Source organism: Sinocyclocheilus anshuiensis, unplaced genomic scaffold, assembly GCF_001515605.1.
Source record: "Sinocyclocheilus anshuiensis isolate Anshui unplaced genomic scaffold, SAMN03320099.WGS_v1.1 scaffold3811, whole genome shotgun sequence".
NCBI classification, from domain to species: Eukaryota; Metazoa; Chordata; class Actinopteri; order Cypriniformes; family Cyprinidae; genus Sinocyclocheilus; species Sinocyclocheilus anshuiensis.
Window position 1 is genome coordinate 121,589 of NW_015556410.1, and position 26,607 is coordinate 148,195.

General features: G+C 37.0%; 1 protein-coding gene across 1 annotated transcript in view; it reads left to right on the forward strand.

Moving 5' to 3' along the window:
* The window catches only part of LOC107676315 (uncharacterized), a 127,527-nt gene that overhangs the window by 60,924 nt on the left and 39,996 nt on the right, over positions 1-26,607 (forward strand). The window contains exons 5-7 of the mRNA XM_016470844.1: positions 5,087-5,252; positions 15,284-15,462; positions 23,051-23,172. Coding sequence (XP_016326330.1) covers positions 5,087-5,252; positions 15,284-15,462; positions 23,051-23,172 — 467 coding nt within the window. The remainder of the gene's footprint in view (positions 1-5,086; positions 5,253-15,283; positions 15,463-23,050; positions 23,173-26,607) is intronic.

Below are 26,607 nucleotides of genomic sequence, written 5' to 3' on the forward strand. Positions count from 1 at the left end.
AGACTTATACTCACCTTGTGATCAGCAGCAGCTGGATGCAATAATCACATGCCAATTTGCATTGGCTCGTTTAGTTTACACTCGAAGTAGATTGGTCTCTCTAAGCGAGATCCCAATTCGTCGGTCATCCGACGTGACATCGGGAGTGACCGACTGAAAGGGAACTCACAGTTGTGACTCTATTACTTACAATTATAGCTATTTCATATTATCAGCGTTCTCACAATTACCTGTTTTATTTTTAGGAGGGAACTGGCTTCCATAACTACCCTTGAGCATCAATGGATTGATTTTTTGTTTTACATGGAGTGCTACACATTTGTCCACAATGGCTGAATGCATGAGCAGAGACCAAGGGAGGGACACACCTGCAGATTCCATCTGTTAGGTGATATTTGAAATTCACCAAAGATAACTTGTCCAATTCACCTCCATTCACCACGGCTTCACCTTTCCACCTGCACCACCGCTAGTAGTCACGGTCACAGCTTTAAAACGTTAGAGTCTTTTACAGGATTTCTGTGTTCTTCGGAACCAGCAGTGATGCTTGCAAAACAGTGATCGTAGAAAGCGTTCTTTTTTTTCTCAGCAGGCTGATCAATGAGATTGTGGTCAATGCTCAGCTTTCTCTCAAGGCCTTGGTGGCCTTTCTTCTCTTTGCTCCCTCCACCAGGGACTCTCAGAGCTCACATAGCCTCCAAAACATGATTACTCCATTTAGTGCTTGAGTGTGTGTGTTTTTCCCCAAGCAGCTGACTTCCCATGGTCCATTGCACCACATTAGAGAGGTGTGCGTTGTCACGATCATTCACAATACCCTTCCAGCCACTCTGCCATCCCCATATGGCCGATCTCCATGTCTTTGAGTAATTGCACTGCTTTCTGCCTGCATCCGCCCCCACCAACCTGTGAGGCAACCTAGCATGGCTTTGTCACTCACTGCAGTTCTTGAGCATGACAACGGACAAATATGGCCGCCTTTACAGTACAACAGTATGTCCAGCTGTATCAGTTGACACTGTGGTCCTGGTTAAAATTCTGTGATCTTTTATTAAACATGATTTTGTTCCTCTGGCACGTAAGGGAACAGATGTAAGATCTCATTATATTTTACCTTGCCATATGGCATGAAATCCCCAAGGGTTCCCTCCTGAGACCGTCCACCCTTATGGATGTGTTTTTGTTCAGAGCCACAGGTAGAAAGCTGGATGACCATACGCAGTAAAACCAGGCCTAACTTTAATACCGAATGGTAAAAAAGGTCAAGGTGGGAGTTTTACACTGCAGAGTTTCTTTCAGCACAGCATCACAACAATCTGCACAATTTCATGGTTAAGTGAGAAAACCTTACGTGTGCCAAATGACTTCACAAATGGCACTTTGTGAAAGCCATGTATTTCCCTATGAGGTTTAAATTGATTATTTAAATAAGCCAAGGGACGTTTTAAGTAATGCTCACGATGTCGCAACAGCTTTTGTTATTCAGAGTTGCATATTTTAGTCTGGCAGTTGCACAGTAATGTCCTTTCCTTATTGTAGTTTAAAACCCTATTAAGATGACTTTGCAAAAAAGATTTTGTACTTTAAATAAAACATTTTGGCAATGCACATTTAGATAAAGAATAACAAAGAGCTCAATTTGCTCAAAGAGTGTGTACAAGCATAATAATTCAATCAACTGAATTGTCGAAACAGTTACAATATAATTCACAAGATACTTATTGCAAAACCATTCAATTGTACTGTTCTACATTTAAAAAATGTCCCAAATGCAGCATCTGTAAAGTGCCTCAATATTCATTTGTACCAGGTCAGCATGTTCCCGCTGGTTTAAATTAAATGTTCAGCACATGTACTTATACTGCAGTGTTGCGTGGCTGTTTGCCTGACTTCAGTGAGCTGCTTTTGGCCGGCACCAGGCCCCTCGTTAAAAGCCTGTCAGCAGTGCATCTGTAGGCCTGACAGCCACTCTGTCAACCCGCAGGAGCAGACAGCACACGGACAGACTGATATAACCTCCATACACAACTCTCCCTCTGGCCCACAATTCCAATGTTGCAGCCCAGATTGGCTCCACCAGGCCAAAGAGTTTCTATTTACGCCCTGGAAATTATGCTGATGCATATGCAGTGTGCTGTAACCACAAGCAAAATGGCTTTCAAACCCCTTTCAGTGTTATGCTCCATTTCCTGTTCACACACCATGGATATTTACTATGTATGTTTGAGCACGCAATGAGACATTAGATTCTGACATCTGTGAGAATGTGAGTCTTTTTAAGGGATAGATCACGCAAAAATGAAAATACCGTCATTATTTACTCGCCCTCATGTTGTTCCAAACCTGTATGACTTTGTTTTCAATGGAAAATGGAGGATTTTGAAGAATGGGGCTTTTTTCCTGCAGTTACCATGAACAGGGACTATAGCTTTCTAGCTTAAAGATGTATAAAACATGACACAATAAAAGTGGTCTATATTCCACATATATAAAATGTGCACTATATATTCCACATCATAAGATAGCTGTGGGTTATGAGCATACTGAAATTTAAAAGGGATTGTTCACCCAAAAATTTAAATTGTCATCCATTGCTCACCCTTTGTTGTTTCAATCACATAAGACTTTAGTTCGTTTTCAAAACAGAAATTAACATTTATTTAGTGAAAACTGAAATATTTCTCTTCCTCCAGTTAATTTTTTTTACAACAAAACTTAGACACATTTAAATGGTCTTAAGGTTTGTTCTTGTGCATTAAGCAAGCATGTTTCAGTTTTCTTTTATCATATTTAATGTGCTCTATATACATGCATTGATCAGTGTTTATATGTGAATAAAAGCATACATTAAATCTGTTCTTAATGAAAAGTGATCATGTCTCTTCAGATAACTTTTACAATCTCTTTATGAATTTCTTGACGTTTGGTGTCATTGGCTTTTGTTGGAGAGACATAAATCTCACAGGTTTCATGAAAAATATTTTCTTTTGTGTTTTCCAAGATTATTGAAGATCCTGACAGCCAGCATTGCTCCCCATGGCTTATTAATGAGAGTTCATGAGAGATGTATTGATATCCAATTTGTGAACGAGCAAACAAGCAAATATTTGAAATGAAATCTTTTCAATTAATCTATTAACCTAATTCAAAACACCTGTCTGAATTATTTATTCATGAATCAGATTGATTCAGTTAAAAATTCGACTTAAAAGGATAGTTCACCCAAAATGAACATTTTGTCATTAATTACTCTACCCTCATATCGTCCCAAACCCATAAGACCTTTGTTCATCTTCAGAACACAAATTAAAATATTTTTTAATAAAATCCAAGAGCTTTCTGACCCTGCATAGACACCTGACACATTCAAGGCCCAGAAAGGTACAGTAGTAAGAACATTGTTAAAATAGTCCATGTGACATCAGTGGTTCAATCTTAATTTTATGAAGCTACGAGAATACTTTTTGTGTGCAAAAAAAACAAAAATAATGGCATTATGCATCGTGGTTATTTTTTTTTCTTTACGCACAAAAAGTATTCTCGAATGAATGTCTTACGGGTTTGTAATGACATGAGGGGGAGTAATGAATGACAGAATGTTCATTTTTGTGTAAACTATCCCTTTAAAACAAGTGTCCAGTACAGTCTTCAGGATTTCAAAATGTTATTTTTGTCAAACTTGTCTCTGAAGTTGATATTCCATCACTCAAGCTAATATTAAATACTTGTTTACAATGCTTTTCTATACATGTCCAATAATCATGACTGGTTCCTCAAAGTAAACCCATCTAACCTCCACTTTTTTTCTTACCTCCCACTCTGACTATTAAGACCCTTGACATAACATCTTAATGTCTGCTGGAGTCAGTCCACATGGCAGCTCATTAAACCTCTGTGAAGTTCATTTCACTGCCCAGCATTGTTACCCAGGAGCTCCACTTGAAGCTCCGTTTGAACCATTAATTAGTTCAAATCTCATGCTGGAAAATCTAGAAAAATCTAAAGGTGCTTTTTCTTGTTCATATAAGTGCTGTTTGTCTTTCCTCGCTGAGCTGTATGTGTCACTCTGTTGAATTACCTCTGAATAACAAGAGCTTATGCACACAGGAGGAAGTCCAACTATAGCTGCTATTTACAAGTTAGCACAGGGGCTTTGGACAGATGGGATGTTGTCTGGAAGCCGGCGTGGGGAATAGAGAAAAGCATCTTCTCTGAGAAATAGAAATAACGATTCTAGGAAGGTTGGAGACTTGTACATGTCTCTTCGCTGCAGCAAGCCCATTACCGGCCTCTCTCCGAACCCTCCATCTCCAAGAATCCCAGTTGTCGCCCGAGTGTCGGAGAGCCCACGTGCCCCATCCATCCACACTGGCGGGGTCTCCATTACGCCCTGATGGAAAGCGATGGAAAACCAATTAGGGATACAGGGCCGTGCAAGTACAATGCATGGTCACACGGCCCATCGCAGACAGGCAATCTGCTGTGATGAAGAGGTCCTTTACTCAGCCCGCCTGTGTCCTCTAGGATCCCCTTCAAGCCCCAATGAGACCAGCACCCACTTTTCCCAAACCCGACACACCCACACATCAGCACACATCAAATTAGAGAGCAGCCAACGCTGAGGTCTCCATGGATAGCGAGACATTTTGTGTTGTGTTCTATCTCTGTTCAAAGACTGTTCGAAGATGTCAAAGGTCACTGCACATGACCTCTGTCTGAATAAACATCTAACTTGGCCTTTACACAGAGAGAAATTCTGCCTCAATCATCGCTGAGGTTAAAAAAAATCTGTTTTTATTTCATCTAATGCTGCTGAGTTTTTATTGTTAATTCGCATGCCTTCAGAGAGGACTTTTTGAAATTATTCAAATGAGTTTTTATTAGTTTTAGGCGTAAAATGGATCTAATTAGTCTGATGAGAATGCAGTGATTCTGTTGCACAGCCACTCTTGAGACCCGCATCACAGCGCAGTAAACAAAACGCCCTCCTGCAATGTTCTTTCATTCAATTTACCTGCGGTAACAGCCTAACAAGAGGGGTCCTGCAGGGCTCAATTTCTCTGTCCTGTTCTGTGTCCCTGTACAGGTGCCGTACGTGAAGGTGGCTCCGGAGGACATACTGAAGGTGCAGTTTCCTCGCTTTACCACGCTGGACCTCAGGCCCACTAATACAGACATCAGCATGGCTGTAGCCGGACTGCTAACGTTCTTCAACAGCAGCACGTCGTGTCTCATATGTGCTCAGGCCGATTGTGAGTATCACAGGGTTTCTATTTGTATTGTTTGTGTGTGTGTGTGTGTGTATGTGTGTGTACATATATATTAATGGCAGTAAGCTCCACAGAGTAGCTATACCTTTTAATTTAGGCCTCAAAAAATATATTTTAAAATCTATTATTTATTTTTCCTTAAGTTCCTAAATTCTGTTCCCTAAATTTTCCATTTCATTTTTTTCTAGATCCTTTGCAATTTAATACAAATGTATCAACAATTTATCATTAAATGATAGCTGGTGAAATTTAACAATATAATTGTCACACTTCACTTGGAGCACAGAACGAGGAGACACAGAGATAGCTTCAAACCACAGTCTTTTAATAATCCAAACACAAGGGGTACATAGGAGACACAGGAACACATGGAATGACGTTCAGAACCGACAAACACTGACTGAAAGGACTAGGGCTTTTAAACACAGGATAATTGGGGGAAGAACTAGACACACCTGGAATCAAATTAACACAATCAACGGGAGACAGAAACTGGGTCACAGGGAGCAAAAACACACACAGACAGGTCCATAACCCTGACAATAATCAATATTTTAAAATGTAATCAAATGAAAATATGTCAATTTACAACAAAGCATTGTATTATTATTTGTTTGTCAAATAAAATGCAGCACAACAGAGCTGTATAGATTAAAACATGATTATAAATATGTCTTAGTTGTATGATATTCCTTTAAAATAATATTAGTAATATATTTCTGTAAATTTCTTCATGTCAAACTAAGATTTTATTTTGACGTGTTGTCATGAAGACCTTTGAGTTTCAGTGCGTGTTTGACGTTAGTTTTTCTCAGAAGAAATAGGGAAAGGCTCACGAAGCGACTCTCAGAGCAGCTCTGGAGATGAAATAAATGTGGACTATCATCATATCTTGAGACGGCAGGTGCTGAAAACCCATGCCATTCATTTACACAGAGAAACTTATTAGCGACATGCACTGACTGGCTGTTGACACATTTGTTTCTGCTATGCAATCGGCTGACAAAATTATCCATATCGAGTAAAAATGTCCAAAGCTTATCACTGTTATCAACAAAAATGTTATTGCCATCTTGATATAATATTGTTTATCACTCAGCCCTTACTAAAGCTCTTTATATATAAAAGATGTGAGGGACTTCAACGATTCTGAAATAAACAACTAAATAAATACATTTTATATTACTCGTTCTCGCCCACGATGGTTGGTGACACCAGCATTAGAGGCAAAAAAAAAAGCATGTGCAATAATTACATGTTCTGCTGGACTCTTTCTTAATTGGCACATATAGAATTGCCTGCATCTGTCAAGCAGCAGCAGTCCTCTCATATAGATTGTTCCAGCTGCTTTCTGACATATGCATTCTCTACAAAGATGACTGTGTTTCATAGTGGTACATGCACTTTCTGCACTCTTTGCCACTCTCTGTATGTTTTTGTGCACGTTCACATGCTCCATTACCTTCTGCTTCTGTTGTTATTTAGCAATAACAACTGCTTATTAAACCTCACACATCCACACGGTTTTGATGATGATGTTAATTTAATTTCATGCTGTTTGACTGTACTGCGTTGACTGTACTGGATTATTTCAAATGTGTTGTTCATTCTGTCTCTTGTCCATCTGTGTCCTTCAGGCCTTCATCATTTGTGCTGTCCCATTCATTCACCATCAAACTGCCGCTAATGTCAGTGCACTCTGCTGAAACAGGGATGTCCATGGAAATGAATGGCTGAAGGTTCAAATCAAACCCGCTGTAGTCAAAGAAAAGGCAGCTGACGGATGAAGTCTTCGCAAAGTCTCCTTATTAGACACACATTGAGTTCAGCTTGGCAGAGGATTAAAGTTTAGTATTCTGACTTCACATCTCGGTGCGAGGATGCCGCAAATTACCCAGAGATTCCAAACAAAGTCACATTGCCCCTTCAGACAGTGGCTACCTTTCTCCGTAATCAGCTTAAGGCCTTCAAGTGGAACAGCTTTAATTCCCACTAAGACGTCAGAGAGGGGTGTAGAGAGATGGCAAACTACCAGGACGGACTTGAGAACAGGGTCAGGACTGAACCAAACCAATACGAAGATTCATATTGAAAAAAATGACTTTATATTATGTGGGCCAAATTCAGGATTTAAGTATTTGATCCCTTTCATGAGTTGGTATTTGATTTAATTGGCTACACCTAAAGGATGCTGAATTGGAATTTTATTTTACTGAACTGCAATTTGTGACAAAACGTGAATAATTTGATCAGATATTAAATATTATTTTTGTACGATTAGAGATATTTTTAAGTTCAGGACTTTCAAAACAGATTTAAAATGTTCCCATACAGTACCACAAAAATTTTATTTATTAAATATAATGAAATATTCACTACCATTCAAAAGTTTGGGATCAGTAAGATTTTTTAATGTTTTTGAAACATTTTTTAAATTGATTTAACCAAAAATACAGTAAAATAGTAATATTGTGAAATATTATTACAATTTAAAATAGCTATTTTCTATTTAAATATATTTTAAAATGTAATTTATTCATGTGATAGCAAAGCTGAATTTTCAGCATCATTATTCCAGTCTTCAGTGTTACACTCTTAAAAATAAAGGTGCTTAAAAGGTTCTTCACAGCGATGCCATAGAAGAACCATTTTTGGCTCCACCAAAACATCTTCATCTTCAGATGTTAAAAGTTCTTTATGGAACCATTTAGACAAAAAGTTTCTTCTATGGCATCGTGAAGAACCTTTATTTTTAAGAGTATACATGATCCTTCAGAAATCATTCTAATATGCTGATTTGGTGCTTAAAAACATTTCTTATTATAATCATTGTTGAAAACAGTTGTGCTACTAAATATTTTGTGGAAACCATGATACTTTTTTCCAGATTTTTTTGATGATAGAATGATCAAAAGAAAAGCATTTATTTGACAGATAATCAAAATTATCAATCAAAATCTGTTGTAACCTTTTAATTCGATTTGAATTCAAATTCAGCATCCTGTTTAGGAATTTAATTATAATTTAAAAGGTGTTCTCAATTCTGCTCTGAATGATGCACAACACTGGTGCTCAGATGAACAAACTCTCGAGAGACTGACTGTGGGGGATTGGTATGCCATTATGATTATATCTACAATAGCAATATCTGAGGTTCATCTCAGTTCTGAGTCCTTAAAAGAACCCGGTGTTTTGCTCATTCTACCATAGAAAGCTGAAAGCAGACAGCATTTCAGGTAACTTGGAGAGTTTGTCTTGTGGTACACTCTAAAGTTAACCATTTCACGCTCATGCCAACACTATTACTCAAATGTTTTTCTCTTTGTACCTCTAGAGTAAAAGCCCGACTTTCTACACAGAGATGAGTCGGAAACAGGAAAAACAAAATAACCTTGTTTTCCAGCTAATAATGAGTGCATGCACTCCCTGAAGAATTCTGTAGGAACATAAAGGAGATTCACAGCAAAGACAGACTTAACTTAAAATGCATTGTGACAGAACATTTTTAGAAAACTGTACCAAGGTGCTTTTGACTCTCATAAAAATTCCCTTAGAGCAATGCTAAACTTAGCAAGCTTCCAAAATAACCTATATTAACTCCAGGTGCCGTTATTTCTTTCTAAATAATATTTCATTTCTGTCAATCAGTGCATGTATATATGTGAGCAAGAGAGTAGAAGTTATATTTGCATTTATATGCTTGACATAAACCCCTTTTCCTCAGGGAACTTGTGTATTGTACTAAGGAAATTGTATTGAGAAAGTTATATGTAACACAAGGTCTCTTAATCGTTAAAACAATTTATAACCAATAGCCTTTTCAAGATTTATGACTTAAGGCCCATTCGCACCAAGAACAATAACTGTAATGATAACTAATGATAACTATTGTGTATTGTTGTTCGGTCAAATGGATTTTGATTGGCTGTCAATGTTTTTATTATTCATCAGCTGAAACAAATTGCTTTCTTTAAGTTAAAGGATGGTAACTGTACTCTTTTAATAATCATTCTAATTCTATGAAAATAGCAACATTGATACCGTTGGAAACACTTTCAGAATGATTTTTTTCCAGGTGTTGAACAATAAAATCATTGACTGCCAATCAGAATCCATCAGTCTTTACAGCACTTGAGCATTTAAAGCTGCAAATGATATAACATAAGCACACACTTATAATAATATATTGATGGCAGTTACAATAATGTACACTCTAAAAAATGCTGGGTTGTTTCAACCCAACTTTGGGTCAAATATGGACTAACCCAACTGTTGGGTTAAAGTTTTTTAATTACATTTTTAACCCAAGAGTTGGGTTAGTCCATATTTGACCCAAAGTTGGGTTGAAACAACCCAGCATTTTTTAGAGTGTACTATTAATAGTTATCGTTATGTTACCACTATAGTTATTTCTCAGTATGCACAGACCTTCAGAACGAATTTAAAAAGCTTTATGGTTATTGCTGTAGCTATTCTTGGTGTAAATGGGCATTTAATTGACACTTGAATAACATTTTTATTACAATATGACTTTCCCAATACAATGTGCCTTTGTATAGTACACAAGAGAAATCTTAAAGATCCCTGTTCCCACATATAGTAAATCAATCTCAAGAAATCAGTATGCAAAATACTGTAAACTAATTACCAAAAGACATTTGCAAAGGTGAGAAATAAATGATAATTTCATGGTAGAGCAGCTGCTATCAGTACTGCTGCTAATATGAAAATGTATATGTCGATAAAAGACATTTACCACCATTACAAATATTTTCCCAAACAGCTGTTAGAGGACGCTATTGTTGATGTGTTTGTAGACCTGGAACAAATATGTACGCACCATTGGCTAGCTGCTCCGCGCAGTGGCAGGTCTGGGGCCCATTGTGGGTAATAGTCACTTCTGCTTTGGCTGACAAACATTACGAGGTTGCAAAGTGGGCGTGCGAGCCGAAGGCTTGAGAGGAAATGCCGCGGGCCGCAGTGACTGCCCTTCAATACATTTCTATAAAAGCGGATGATGACTCCCTGTGCTACCAGCATAATAACCCTGTTCACCTGCGCCTCAGTGTTTGCTTGTCGTCTTCCGTTACTGTTTCTTTTTCTCTCACGCTCAGTCTCACAGGATGTACAGCTCTCATTAATCACTTAGCACGCTGACAGCTTAATAGAGCATGGCCCACTCATGAATACTTCACAGAGCTGGCTTGCTGAGATGACACCATTCAAGGACAGTTATTCATTCGGTTAACCTATACAGCAAAAGGCCATTGAACATATGAGTTTATCTATTTTATATAAGATACATATTTTGATTTTGATATGTCTAGCGCAATATGTCTGTTTTAATTAGCTTTCTGTGCGTAGTTTGACGATATAAACCTCTTTGAAAGGCTGTCTTAAAATTTTCTTTAAAATGGTCCAGCTTTTTTAATTGAACTGATAAAATGTATAGCTTGAATGCAGTGTCTGTCTGTCAAATGCATAAATGGAAATGTAATTTGCTAATATTGGGGGCTTTTGGCATTAATTTGACAGGATAGTGGAGAAGCAACAGGAGAAACATATAAAAAAGGGTCAGGTGAACCTGAAATCAGCCTAATTATACCAATTTTTGCAACATTTTGCAACATCTATGTCACAGCTCAGGATAGTCACTAGTGAAGGTTTTGAGAATGTGTTTATGGTTCTAGTGGTACCATAAGCCAACTTTCAGTTGTCACATTGTCATTTAGGTATTGCTTAGGTGATTGGCTCAAAAACAAATATCTATAATTGCCCTTCCAAAAATTAACCATGGTTTCACTACAAATAAAAAAAACAAAAAAAAAACATGGTTATTTAAACCATGTTAACAACAAATTGGTTCTGCTGCACTAACCATAGTATAACCATGGTATTTGTAGTAAAACTGTGGTTATACAATTGGTAATCAATCTGCCAAAAAACGATGGTTACTACACTTTTACTATAATAAAACCATGGTTAATTTTTGTAAGGGTGCTAACCGATAGCTTTTGCTATTGAGATGAACAGAAATGATGGCCAACTGTTTTTACCACTCAAATTAATAGAAATGCTAACCGATAACTTGATGTTGAGATGAAGGAAAAATATGAACTGATAACCTTTTCCGCTGAGATGAATAGAAATGCAAACCAATAGCTTTTAGCACTAAAATTAATAGAAATGCTAACCGATAACTTTTGTTGCTGAAATGAATAGAAATGCTAACCAATAGCTTTTAGCACTAAAATTAATAGAAATGCTAACCGATAACTTTTGTTGCTGAAATGAATAGAAATGCTAACCAATAGCTTTTAGCACTAAAATTAATAGAAATGCTAACCGATAAGCGATAACCTTTTCCATTGAGATGAATGGAAATGTTAACCAGTAGCTTTTACCACTGAAATTAATAGAAACGCTTATCAGTGACTTTTAATATGAATATAAATGTTAACTGATAGATTTTGTCACAGAGATGAATGGAAATGATAAACAATGGCTTTTACCACTGAAATCGATGGAAATGCTAACCAATAACTTTTGCTGAGAGCCATTAAGATGAATAGAAATACTGATAGATTTTACTACAGAAAATGATTAAAGTTAAATAGATTTAGCCATTGAGATGAATGAAAAATGCTAAAGGATAACGTTTGCCATTGAGATGAATAGTGATAACTTTTGAAAATATGTATTTTTTTTCTCATTCCTATTACTGTATAAACCTCCTTTGGATGAGTGCTAGGCTTCATCTGGCTCCAAAGGTCCGTACCGTGTACTGAGGCGAGTAAGGTCTCATTATTGAACAAAATTTCCTGACCTGTACTATCCAGTCAGGAGACCCAGAAGATCACCAAGACCCTGTGTTCGTAAGGTATTACCCAAATTATTCTGAATGGGGTCAGACAGGTGAGCGCTACAATCTCTTTCAAGCTTGTCCTCTTGAACTAAAGGAGCTCATGGATTTAATTGAAAGGAACTGAGCTTTGGTGCCCAGATTGAACACAGTGACTCAAATACACACACTTCAAAGAGGTTTCCCACCTGTCAGGTTTGCTGTGCCTCTCCGCTAGGAACAGAAATATTGTACTACTTGTTTGCCCGACATTCTTCTCAGTGCTTTGAAGTGATCTATAATTCAAGATGATTAAGTGAAGAATTCAGCCCGCGTCCCACAGAGAGACGAGAACCCAAACGTGGGTGAATTGGGATGATCTAATTCTTCTGCCTCTTCAAGAAGAATACGATAAATGTGTAGATGAAATAAGGACAGTACTGTAAAATCAAGCAAAAAGCCCCTGTAATGAAAAGTCAGAGTCACGGAAGTCGTAGAGAAAGGATCGCCTTTCTAGAAAAGGCCACTTGATATGAAGCAGGACATTGAAAACTGTCTTTTGTCTGGCTGTGTTTATTTCTGAAGTTCTCTCCTCTGTGCTGGAAGACATTAATTTAATGTGATAAGGAGCGTAATGGGATTCTGACATGCGTTGTTAAAGGAGGAAGACAAAAGCTTTTTTTTCAGTGGCTCACACCCCTTCAGCTTTCCCTTTTTTCTGTCTAATGAGAAGAAAAGAGTGCAAGAATGGTTGTCTGGCCCCGGGCAGGATGAGATCTGACTCTAACTCTTTTATTTATTTTTTTAGCAAGAACTGATATAAAAGGTTTACCAAACTCTTCAACTTGCTTATTTTGAAAAAACAACAAGATGACCAGACAGCAACATAATTAATCATGACTCTTCAAAAACTCTTCAAACTGTTAACTATTGTAATGCAAGTGTGTATTGACACCCCATATCAAAGAAAGGATGAAAAGGTGCTGGCATGAATTAAAAATGCACCTTTATTTTCGAAATGCACATTATTGATCTTATTCTGATTAATCCCTCTTATACTGTATGTCCCCATAATTTTTAATCAAAATGCCATAATCTTCCAGTGAATTGACAGACTTCTCTCTGTTGATCTATGCCAGCATTCTCCAATCATTTAATCTGCTTAAACCCCGACACTCCACAATCAACTGTGTTTATTTTTGAGTGCAACACCCACATATCAAACTTCAATTAATGGCTACTGTATAGAACCAAGTCCACATCTTGCATTTATTTTCTTTTTCGCTAGTCCATACACTCAGATGATGTACCGTATGTCACAGAAGAAAATATCTGTTGCTGCTGCTGATTTGTCGCAACTGTTATACCAACATTAAATATACAGTACCTACTAGAAAGCAGATGTTTAGTTGAAGAACACCAATTGAGAAGACCAAATATCCATCTAAAGCTGGTTTGCTGGTCTAGCCTAGACTGGCTAACCCACCTAACAAAAATATGTTCAAAGAACATTTTGCTAAAGTTTCCATAACATTTTAAAAACATTATTTCTGAATGTTCTCTGAACGTTCAAAATGTCCAAAAGGTTATGTGAACATTAAGGGTACATTCCATTTTCAAACATTATGGTGATGTTACTTTTGAATGTTTTCTTCTGAATTCATTTAAAAATGTTAGATTGGTGTCCAACAAAAAATGTTTCTATTAATAATGTTTTTGTGCTGATGTTTTGAGAACGTTATTAAAGACCAAATAATGAATGAACGAACATTCTATTAGTGTTACTGGAAGAAAGTTTGTTCATAACTTGAAAGAACCTTTTCAGAACTTGCTAAAATTCTGAGAATGTTCCCTGTTAGCTAGGAAGCAGGAGCTCTGCTGGTTTATCTTTGTTGATGTGTGCACAAATCCCCTTTAAAAACCTGCGTTTTGTTTTGTTTTGGGGTTTTTTCTGCAAGGTTGGTGGCAGTTAAGCACAAGTCTAGTGGAAGTTAGCAAAACAGCTGACTTTACCTCAGATTTGAGGAATTGTTTACACATTGTAGCGTAGTCAAATCCAGTCCGCCGAGTACATGTGTACATACTTCTGTTATTTACCTGTGCGAATAGTCTTCTGCTGTTTGCACTGTGCTCCGCTGAGCTTTTAAGCATGTGTGTATTTTCAGCTGTAGCATATGTCCATGTTGTGTGTGTGCTTTAATGATAAATGAAGTTGGTGCCTTGTAAAAGCCCAGTGGAAAGTGATAGCTAAGGAAATGACTGGCTGCTCAGATTGAATGGAGGCTAAGCCATTATCACAGTCTCTGTGTGGGAAGAGGCTTTGTGCTTTTCTCTTACCAATGCTGGAACCTTCTCTTTACCACCTTACCCACTGTGCTAACTTAACCCTACACTCTTTCATCATCTCATTTACCTTCCATGTATCCTCACATTTTGCCCTCTTAGCCAATCCTCCCTAATTCAAAGTCCATTAAGCCAAGCAAAGTTAGCGGAGTTGTTTTGCAGTTCTCACAAGTTCCTGTCCAACTTGATCAGTCAGCGCATGTGTCAGCTAGCAATGCTATAGCACTGTGTTTAATGTAGTGCACTAAATATGAAATTGCATGTGATGTGCGATGAGCGAAAGATAGAAACCGAATGCTTATGGTTAATCAAATATACACTGTGTAACTCGGCAGGAAATTGAGATGACAGCTGTGAGCAATGGCATCGGCCGCTTTATGTGTGAAGTCAGCAGCTAAAGCCTTTCAGATTGAAAGAGTCAGATCATAATAAACCGATGTCACGTTCTGTTGCGATACAGTGTTGCGCATTTCGCAAGTCCTGTATTCTCCTGGGCCTCATAATTGCCAAAGGAACCGAGATTAAACACTCGGGTGATTATGAATTCGCTAATTAAATTAGTTGCGGACATACAGTACAGCAAAAAAAGCTTTGTTATCGTTGTTGAATTCAATTAAAAATATTGGCAGATAATTTAGCTGAAATTTGTCAGACAAATGTAATAACATTATATTTACACCCACAGAAAATCGACTCTAGTCCCTTAAAAGGGACGATCCCGTGGCATCATAATTGCTGTGAAAAGAGAGGGAGGATGTATTTCTTGTTGTGAGCAAAGGTGACATGATTCAGGACGCTGAAGTGCTTTGTGTGTGCCCCTTTTCAACAGGCCTATTAAACCTGGAGGTGTTACTGCGACAGTTTCTCATCTCCAAGGAAACGCTTTCCGTTCGCATGTTGGATGACAGCCAGGATCCCACCCCCCTTCTCAAGGAGATCCGCGATGACAAGACTGACACTATCATAGTGGATGCCAACGCCACCATGTCTCACATTATTTTGGAAAGGGTACGTCTCAGCTTGACAGTCGGCATGTTGTGCAAAAAAAAATCTTTATTTTTGTCTAAATAACCATGAAACAAGATCAATTTCATTAAATCAAAAGCATTAAATTAATTAAAACCACATTTGTGCGATGTAATTAGATATTACCATTATTTCTTTTTCTTTTCCAGTGAGGTAAAATTGAATGTATTTTCACTAAAAACACATTTCAATATTTTGTGAAATTCTTCTCAAGTAAACTTGTCTTGTTTAGGGTTGTTTAGTATTTTTTTAATTGAAAACAAGACAAAAATACTGATTGGTAAAATGGTTTTAGCAGCATATCCCATGGATAAAAAAAGGTAACTGCGACTTTTTATCTCATAATTTTGACTTTTTTTCTTGCAAACTCTCTCACGAAAGTTTATATCTCACAATTCAGACTTTTCTTCTCAGAAATGCAAGTTTATATCTCACAGTTGCAAGTTAACATCTTACAGTTGTGACTTTTTTCTCAGAATTATATATATAGAAAGTTTATATCCCAATTATGAAAAAGAATTATGAGATAAAAAGTTCGCAATTACATTTTTTATTAATTTATTTTTTACTACATGGTACATGGAAGCTTTTACAATAGGATGGAATGTGTTGAGAGGGATGTGCTTCAAAAATTACTAATCAGTTAACTAATAATTTTTATTTTTTCAATTAAATGAATGTAAATGATAATAAACAAGAGAATGTGTGTGTGTGTGTGTGTGTATATTAGGGCTGGATATTTAATGTGTTAATTAGATTAATTAATTACGGCGAAAAATAACGCGTTAAAATTATTAACGCATTTAACGCACTTGCCCCGTCCCAGACCTACGTGGGTCATCTAAGCCTAGAGAACATAGTTAGAATGTCCCTAAAATTCAAGATATGGGGCAAAAAGCTTTTGTCTCATATTTACATCATATAGTTAAGCAATATTACATGAGCAATAATTGCAATATCACACGACTGCAAATGTGATACTGAACAGTTCAATAAATAAGTTAATAGTGTGTTATTTTAGACACAATGTTGTCTGTTTTGCTCGGTTTTGCAAACAAAAATATAAAGGCAAAGCAGAACTGTTCGTCTCCGAGCAACACACAGCTGCATTTCATTTCTTAATACACGTTTTGAATGAATTGGGTGAACCATTAGGCTCGTTGGATTTGAAGCGGCGCTGCACAGATCGATCGGTGTATAACATCAAATGTACTGCAAGAGCGATTCAAAAGCATGCAGAGCCATCTGCTCTCAAAACGCACAATTCTGAGGAAAAAAATATGTTTTTGAAACTTCCTATGAATCGTGCAAATTTGATAAAAAAATAACTGTGAGATAAAAAGTTATAATTTTCAGAAATAAGCTTCCATAGGATCTCCATACATCCAAGGTTTGCAAAAATATGAGTAAAAGGCTATGATTATGTAATTATAAGCTGAAAATAGTTTGCTATTACTATTTAAACGATAGATCTGGATGTCAATGACCATGACCTTGAGTCTCAGAATAAAATTAACAATCGCTCATGAAGATGGAAGAATATAATGATGCCATTAAGCTATATAAGTAAGTGTTCCACTAGATTCTCAGTGTAGCATTATTCTAATGACCTTTTGTTCATGTGTTTTTTAAGTGTAAGAGTTAAATATAATAGTTAATTATTCATCCATCCCTTGAACTCAGTTGGAGCCTGTTGCTCCTCATTTGTAAGACTGACACTTATGAACTGTAGTAAGTAAATCTTTCTTTTTGACACATTCAATGCAAATGAACATGAACATACATGGATGCGGCCTCATGACTGAGTAATTCAGTATAGATAAATGACTGAACACACACACACCTCTGCAGCAAGTATGAGCCATAATTAAACATGAATCATTATTTTCAGGAAAGAGAAATTAATGGCTCTGCAGGAGAGGCTGATTGCAGACTGGTGAAAAGAGAGTGAATGTGATCAATGGAGAAAAAATGGACAGACAGAATTGCGTATGACACGTCAGTCTAAAAATGCAGAACTGAAGTTAAAAGAAGTTCAACTTTTTTCACTCCACTGCCTAGTGTCACTGTTTTTATGCAAAACCCCATTATGTGTGAATGGGCCCCTTATAGGCTTTTAAGGTGCAGTCACATTTACTGTTGTTCTGTGAAATTTCAAAGGTAAAATTTAGTCATTTCAATAGGAATCACAGTCGGGTAAATAGCAGAGAACACAGAGCAGAACTTGAATTTCGGTGCGGGATTGCGGCTATTAACAATAATTCTACTCATTCCTGCAGGTTAATATAAGATAAGGACTCAGGGGAGTGACAGCTTTTAATCATTTTTAAGGGAGTTTGTAAATGTGATATTGATTTAATACAACAGTTCAATAAACAAGTACTGCCTAATTTTGCTCTATTTCATCAAGGAAAATAGTTCCAAATAAAGTAACAGCTGAGTTGCTGCGCATCTCCTAAAGCAAACACAGCTGTGTTTCATTCGTGAATGAAAGTGCGTGTTTAAAAGAATCTAGTGAGTCAGTGATACATGATTACCCATTCATAAAGACAGTCACTTGCTTCATTCCTGCATGAATCAGCCATTCGAACGAATCAATTGAATGAATGATTCAGTGATAAAAATCAGTTATTTTCTGCCATCTGCTGGCGAATTTAGTTTCATTTTTAACATATAATTTCAGTTATTTAAATGATTTAATATTTCTGTATTCGAAATTGTATATTTAAAACATTAATCTCCACATGAATTTATGAATTTAATTGCACTCATGCCACCTCTGAGCCTCACTGAACGTCTGAAAATGTACCTACAAGCCACTTTTGTGTTCTTCTGTGCCACCTCTGTAGTACAAATTAATTTTTTATTATTACTAATTTCATATGATTGGTTACTTATTTGTCTTATTCCACTTCTTATTATATTGATTTAAATCGAAATTTTAAAAAGCTTATAAACATAAATTTTTTAATTTGACATAGATTAAAATGATGCCATTACATGAAAATGCCCCTGTAAATCACTTTAAGGGGTCAAATATCACCTCGTATTAGGAAGGCTAATTTTTTATCAGAATTTTTGATTATTGATCAGAAGGTGCTCCTACATTTTTTAATATCACCTCGTATTAGGAAGGCTAATTTTTTATCAGAATTTTTGATTATTGATCAGAAGGTGTGCCTAATTTTTTTTAAATTAGGAGGACAAGCGCTCCTAAAAAGAAAACTAAACATAGAGCTCTGTGTAACAGTATATTAGATCCGTGCATGAGGTCTTAAAGAGACAGCAGCCTAAATAAACCTGCTGCTGTCTTTCATTATACAGTGAAGACTATCCAGTGCTATTTTACAGTTGAATAGATTATAGTTAGACCTAACTGAAAAATTAAAGTACTGTTAATTTAATTTGTATCTTGTTATTGTTTTTGTTTGTGCTATTGATTGTCATGAATTTATTTGTTCTTATTTTATTATTTACTATTTACTTGTCTTTTTTAGTTAAAATAAATTTAATTCTGAGTGCATGTGATTCTTGGGTGGGGAGGGGGCATGGTCCGTGGGAAATAGTCCTGCCAACACAGCTGGACTAAATCCTAACACTGCATACATTTAATACAATTAGAAACATGCATTTACAAAGGTAAAAAGAAAATGTTTACTATTTTCTTGTCTTTTTTAGTTAAAATAAATTTAATTCTGAGTGCATGTGATTCTTGGGTGGGGAGGGGGCATGGTCCGTGGGAAATAGTCCTGCCAACACAGCTGGACTAAATCCTAACACTGCATACATTTAATACAATTAGAAACATGCATTTACAAAGGTAAAAAGAAAATGCCCCTGTAAACTTTGAGTCAAATGTCACCTCGTATTAGGAAGGCTAATTTTTGATCAGAATTTTTTATTGCTGCTAAATTTTTTTAATTAGGAGGACAAGCGCTCCTAATCACAAGAAGAAAAAAACTGCCCTTAACTGGGTGTGTTACAGGTATGGCTGTGGAATGGGGTTTGGCCGAGGAAAAATTTTCAGTCAAAAGATTTTTTTTTTTTTTGCTTTAACCCCAATGATAATGTGATCGCAACTATATAGTGCTCATGGCAGGGTTACTATAGTTAACTAAAACTCTTCTCTTCTCTTCTCTGTCTTGACTCAGTTTGTCTCTTCTCATGTTATGTTCTTCTCTGCTCATTTCATCTAATCTTGTTCTTTTCATACATTTCAGCCAATGGTTATCCATTTTTCCTCCCTATTCACACCATTGCTCTTTAATCAAAGTGTCTGATGACTATCACAGGTCTTTCCTTGGCTTTTCTTGTTGCTATGGAGACAGGGACAAGAACACCACTGTTGCACCGGTGGGTTGCACGGTTCACAGTTGGGTTCCTTGTCAGTTTGTCACCCATACTATGTTTCTCATACCTCCTTGAACCCATCTCTTTCTCTCTCTCTCTCTCTCTCTCTCTCTCTCTCTCTCTCTCGCTCTGTATTTCTCGCTGTCTCTGTTTTATCCATTCACATCTTCCGTTCATGTTTCCCGGTTCCTCTCTCTCTCTCTGGATCTATATGGAGCGAGCATGCAGCAGAGCTGTGGAAAGTTGGCACTCGTTCAGGTTGTGAGGAGCGAGTGTAGGGCAAGCATGCTAGAGCTGTTTGCCAATGTTCACAGCACGGCTCACACACCAGCTTGAGTTACAGGATTCAATTACATGGGCAATTGCAGGGAAAATCTTTCATTATAAAATACTTTACGCAAGGACAAAATCATCATAACCTGGAAAAACTCTCCGCTCCTGTGGTCCATTTTCTCTCTCTCTCTCTCTTTTTAACACGACACTGGTCAAATGAAATGCAGATGGGCATTACGGGACGCTAGGCAGGGAGTCTGGGTGTATATAAGTGCAATAATACAGATGCTGCTTTGAACTGTAATGCAACTACTAGAGAACAGGTGTCTAGGAGTGCTGTGTTAGCATGACTTATGCTCTAAAATGTAGGAACAAAGCAGGGAGTTTGGGAAGTTCAAATCTGGTACTTACGCTACCGTCAGCAGATCTGAGGCATCTACAAATTATGCTTTGCCACATAAGTTGTACATGTCACACAGGTCGGAAGGAACATAACTTTGGGGCTGTGCCATTAATAATGTTCAAACAAAAAAGTTTAGAGGGCACATTTTGAAGAAGGGATGAGCACAATTCTTAATTTCAAGTCTAGAAAAACTGTTCAGTGGGTTGCCTGAGTGACTAGTCAATTAATCAGCCTTAAGGAAGCCATGTACACCACTGTTCAAAAGTTTTGGCAATGGTATAAGATTTTTTTAATAATGTTCTTGAAAGAAAGGTCACACTTTATTTTAAGGTCTAGTTCCCTTTCAGTCGGTCACTCTCGACATCACGTCGGATGACCGACGAATTGGGATCTCGCTTAGAGAGACCAATCTACTTCGAGTGTAAACTAAACGAGCCAATGCACATTCGCATGCGATTATTGCATCCAGCTGCCGCTGATCACAGCGTGAGTATAAGTAGGCAGCAGATGCAGCGCATATTCAGCTTTTCGCTTCGGAGCCGAGCGGTTCTATCGTTCTGCTCCTGACCTTCTGCGTAGAGAAAAAACTACAGTCAAGCACGCTCTTTGTGGGCTCTCGTGCTGGTGGTACGGCGCTTCAGCGGCGGTGGTTTTCCCGTGTCGAGTGGGTTGCACACATCAGGCTGCACTACCCCCTGTGTGTGTTGCAGACGGCCATCTCCCCTGTGCGCTTCAGCACACTAAAAGAGCAATTTCCATCTAAAAGAGCTTCACGGGTGGAACGTCTTTTTAAAGATGCGTGTTTTTAAAGATGTCTTACCATCCGTGTGTTTCTGGGAGCGGTCGTTACCTGGCGCCGGGTGATGGTCACGATCGCTGCCTCTCTATTGGCTCGTTTAGTTTACACTTGAAGTAGATTGGTCTCTCTAAGCGAGATCCCAATTCGTCGGTCATCCGACGTGACGTCTCCGTTCCCTCCTTCAGGGAACGAGGGTTACCATACATAACCGAGACGTTCTCACTATTAACAAGCAATTAACTACAACTTTGCCTCAATAAACTCATAATTTGCTGCTTAATAATAGTTAGTAAGGTAGGTGTTAAGTTTAGGTATTGGGTAGGATTAGGGATGTAGAATATTGTCATGCAGAATATATGCTTTGTAAGTACTAATAAACAGCCAATATGTTAATAATACGGCATGCTAATAAGCAACTTATTAATAGTGAGAATTGGTCCCTATACTAAAGTGTTACTGAAAGCAATTTCTTATGCTCACCAAGGCTGCATTTATTTAAAAAAAAAATACAGCAAAAACAGTAATATTGTAAATTATTATTACGATTAAATTTTTTCTATTTTAATATATTTTAAAATGTAATTTATTTCCATGACAGTAAGTAACAATTATGACTCCAGTCTTCAGTGTCACATGATCCTTCAGAAATCATTCTAAGATGCTGATTTGTTGCTCAAGAAATGTGTGTGTGTGTGTGTGTGTGTGTACATTTTTCAGGATTCTTTGATGAATAAAAAGTTCAAAATAACAGATTTTTATTTTAAATAGAAATATTTTGTAACATTATAAATATATTTACTGTCACTTTTGGTCAATTTAATTCTTCCTTGTTAAAATTAAAAAAAAATTATTTCAAAAAATAAATCTTACTGTTCCCTAATTTTGAAAGGTAGTGTATAATGTCTTTTAACTGCTTTTAAATTTTAGCCATCCCAAAATGGTGCAAAATGCATCTCAACAGTCAAAGATGTCTATCCAGTGTAGTAGTTGTAGTAGTAATAATGATGATGGAAATAAAATTTAATTATTATTTTCAAAGTAACCAGGAAAAAAAAAATAGCCAAAATTGTAATCAACCACTGTGATTCCTACCCTATTCTGCAGTGCACAATAACTAAAAATAAATCTGTGTATGCACTGTCTGGCTTGAGGTTATTGATCATGGCTGCAAGGTTAATGAAAAGATCTGCAAGAGCAGTTTTGGAGAGATTATTTGTGAGACCTATAATAATTACCAAGTTACTTCATTGTTCTTTTTGTTCTAGGAAATGTAATTATATTTCACTGCCGGTTATTCCTGATCAATATATTTTTAATTAATTATTTAACATTTTTCTCTGCTATAGAAAGAAGACCAACACGCCCAACCGCTCAATCTATTTCCCTCTCGTGCATTTATTGTACTCTAAACTGTCCCTTTTACTCAGTTGTCTCTCCATTTCCATAGAAATAATTGTTGAAAGTGTTATCACCCCTGACATTTGATTGACATTATATTTGCTGCTTGGTTTCCTTGGAGACATTGGAGAATTGATAAATAGAATGGCAATGACAGAACGGGAATGTTGTCTGTCTTTTGTTAGCTTTCATCCAACTCTGAACAGGTTTTACAAAGCAGTGAACCATGCCTTTTGCTTCTCAATGCCGGCAATGCAGAGCGCGGATTTAGTCTTAGTAGCTGTTTAATTTAGCCTAGCACTGTCAAAAGTGTTTAATGTAACTCTCTCTTCTCTTTTATCTTCCAGGCCTCAGAGTTGGGGATGCTGTCAGTGTACTACACCTACATTCTGACTTCCTTGGTGAGAGAATTTAAGTCTGATGCTCTCTATTCCAAGAGTTTTTTAACCACATGCCTGTCAAATATAAAGTAAAGAAGTTGAGTTTCATTTTTACTCCCTCATTAGAATGTAAAATTATAGTATACATTAAATATATATACGTTTTATTTTACGTTTTAATATGAGAAGGACAATTTTGTTAACTGCTTAAATTTGGCTTCTTAGTTGGAAGTTAACACAATATTGTTTTATGCGTAAAATTGCATGAACAATAATTAGTGTACCCGAAAATCTGAGAGTAAATGGCTAATGATGAGGCTAAAACCACACTGAAATCAAGTGTAAAGTGGTGCAGCACTTGCACTGATTTTTTTTCCTGAGTTGATTCAAGGATCCTATAAACAGTATCTTTGATGTTTCCTTTTCAATCTTTCTGTTTCACACTGATGTGCGCTAGAAATAACAAACCAGGATGGATTTTTCAAAACTTTTTCATCCGATACGGCTTTAAGTTCAGAGCACTTTAAGAGCAGCCACTCAGCATGGAACAAACCGCCACACTTCAACACACTCCAACCTAATTTAAAGAAGCCACTTCATTTCCCCACACTGCTTTCCTTCGCTTATTTAGTCTCTCCTGCCACCGTCGTTCATGCGTCCAACACGCCAACGCCACACCGTCCTCCCATCCGCACGCTGGTATTTCATTACACCATTATCACAGTGTGAAAAAGGCCTGTCAAAAACGCACTACATCCATCAGAAAGCCAGTAATCAGTAAATGACTCAGAGAGAGCTCTTCAGCCTTTGCTCTGGCCACGCTCTGGGGAGTAATGAAGCACTGCAGTGCTGCAGGTACATGGAGGCAGTGGCGGAGCCAGGATGTTTTTATAGGGGTGGCCAGGGAGGGGGTGGCACAGAAATCTTCATTATTTCAATATAAAAATGTCATTGACTATAAAGTATTGGACTGTTTTAGTGCCTAAAACACAACTGAATACAATTAATTTCTACTAAATTGTAATTGAGATATTTGTGAATTAGATCAAGTAATGCTGAGTGAATATGACAATTTGTGTATTATTCCCCACCTCCAGGTATTTTAATAAAGGGGCTCATTATAGCTTTATTGCTCAGTCAGCTTGGTTCTGGTTCTCAAAACTACCAAAAGGTTGTTCTCCATCATTGTATACTCATGGATGAGACATGCAGATAGTGATAAGAATTGGTTAGTAAAAAAAAAAAAAGGCCGGAAGTCAACAGCACATAAATGCCAGAATGTAAAATGAGTTATTTTATGCATTTAAATGGTTTTATTTTCGTTTATAAAATAAAAAATAAAATCTCGTTTGTAAAATAAAAAAAAATAGCGCATGTTTTCTAGTATAAGTGCACTGTTTTCATATTTACTTGTGCCATGTAACTAGTTACTCCCCAACACTGACCACAGTTCACAGTTGTTCTGAAGCTCATTTGGCACATGTTCCGTTCCGTGCTCGTTTGACATGCACCTGGCGCTGAGGCGAAGTTGAAGTATGCGTCTGAAAAGTGTCCCGTTTGATGTGGTCATAAAGAGATAAGGCGGTTCCTAATAAATCCAGGTCAGAGGCCACGGCCACCCCTGGCTCCGCCCCTGCAGGGAGGAATTACTGAAACCCTTTGTATGGTGATATGGGCACCTTTGGTTATAGCTGAGATGTTGCAAAGTCTCATGGTTAATCCAGCAAGGTGTGTGTTCAACAGGTACCAAAGATGGAGAAATATGGCGACAGCAACAATGGAAATCTCAATTTTCAGTTAAAAGCACCAATATAGATCAGAACATTAGACCAGGAAGAACATTCAGTGGACCAATCTGAGAAAAAAAAAGTAAAATAGGTTATTGTTGTCAAATTTGACTGTTGATGGAAATGCAGGGGTTTATTTCATTATTAGCTTATCAACAAATGTAAAATTTAAATAAAAAAATGAAGGTGCACAATTAATTCAAATAAAACTGAAATTGCAATATAATTAATAAATATTCTTTTAGATATATAGATATAATGATTATTAGCTTATCATCAAATGTAAAATTAAAATTAAGAAATGGGGCTGCACAATTCATTAAAATGAAACTGAAATTGCTATATAATTTATAAATATACTTAGATATATGCTTAAAAATACTTACATATATAGATATAGTTTTCATAATTGTCACATTGCAGTTTAAATCACAATCATATATGACAAAATAATTCCAATATAATTTTTTGGCTATGTTGTGCAGCCCTACATATATAAAGAATCTAAAAAAATAAAACCAATCAAAATAAAACACTTACTAAAAATAAAAAGATTAAATATTTTTTCTGTTTACTTGCAAGCCATGTGACCTCAGAACTGAACATTGCATTATTGCATTATAACAATATTAATTCTCAGATGGTACTTCAAGTAAATAGTTCACATAGGTTTTCAGCTGACAAAAAACTTTGGGAACCTCTGACCGAAAAAGTAGCTGGCTGAAGGCCTTGCCAAGATGGAAGCAAAACCATTTGCCTCCATTTTTAAACAAACTCAGAAAAGAACTAGATGGATGGATGAATGGATGGATGGCCTCTTTAGATGTAGAGGAGACCTTAGGCACTTTAAGAGATCGAATCGGTTTGCTGATAAGCGAGTCCAATTTATGACTGTGCTGGGGGCGGGGCATTTTTCAAAGGCAATTTTTGATCGAGCTGCGAGCCGAGGCCAAAACAGCCCACCCATACATGGCTTTACATCTCTGTCATCTCACCTGAATCCATCTGTCTTGGGAATAATTCAAGTACCCGTGGGATCTTGGCTCAGATATATTGTTTCTGTACATTACAGCAGCTACAGCGTTTCTCTCGCAGCGAATGTAAATCAGGACTTCACAGTGTCCAGACAAGCTTGTGAATCACGCTCACCTGCTGCTTGTGAATAATTTTGAGGAATCAGTCATTAGTTGTGACAGCATATATACAAACCTTTTCCAAAAGTGCACTTTTCTAGTGCAGTTATTTATCATGTGCAATGTGCTTTGCTATCTTTGCTATTCTCATGTCGTTCCAAACAATATGACTTTCTTCTGTAAAACTTGAAGATAGTTTTTGAAATTGATTCTTTTATGAAATATATACAGTATATACAGTGGGTATGGAAAGTATTCAGACCCCCTTCAATTTTTCACTCTTTGTTATATTGCAGCCATTTGCTAAAATCATTTAAGTTAATTTTTTTTCCTCATTAATGTACACACAGCACCCCATATTGACAGAAAAACACAGAATCGTTGACATTTTTGCAGATTTATTAAAAAAGAAAAACTGAAATATCACATGGTCCTAAGTATTCAGACCCTTTGCTCAGTATTTAGTAGAAGCACCCTTTTGATCTAATACAGCCATGAGTCTTTTTGGGAAAGATGCAACAAGTTTTTCACACCTGGATTTGGGGATCCTCTGCCATTCCTCCTTGCAGATCCTCTCCAGTTCTGTCAGGTTGGATGGTAAACG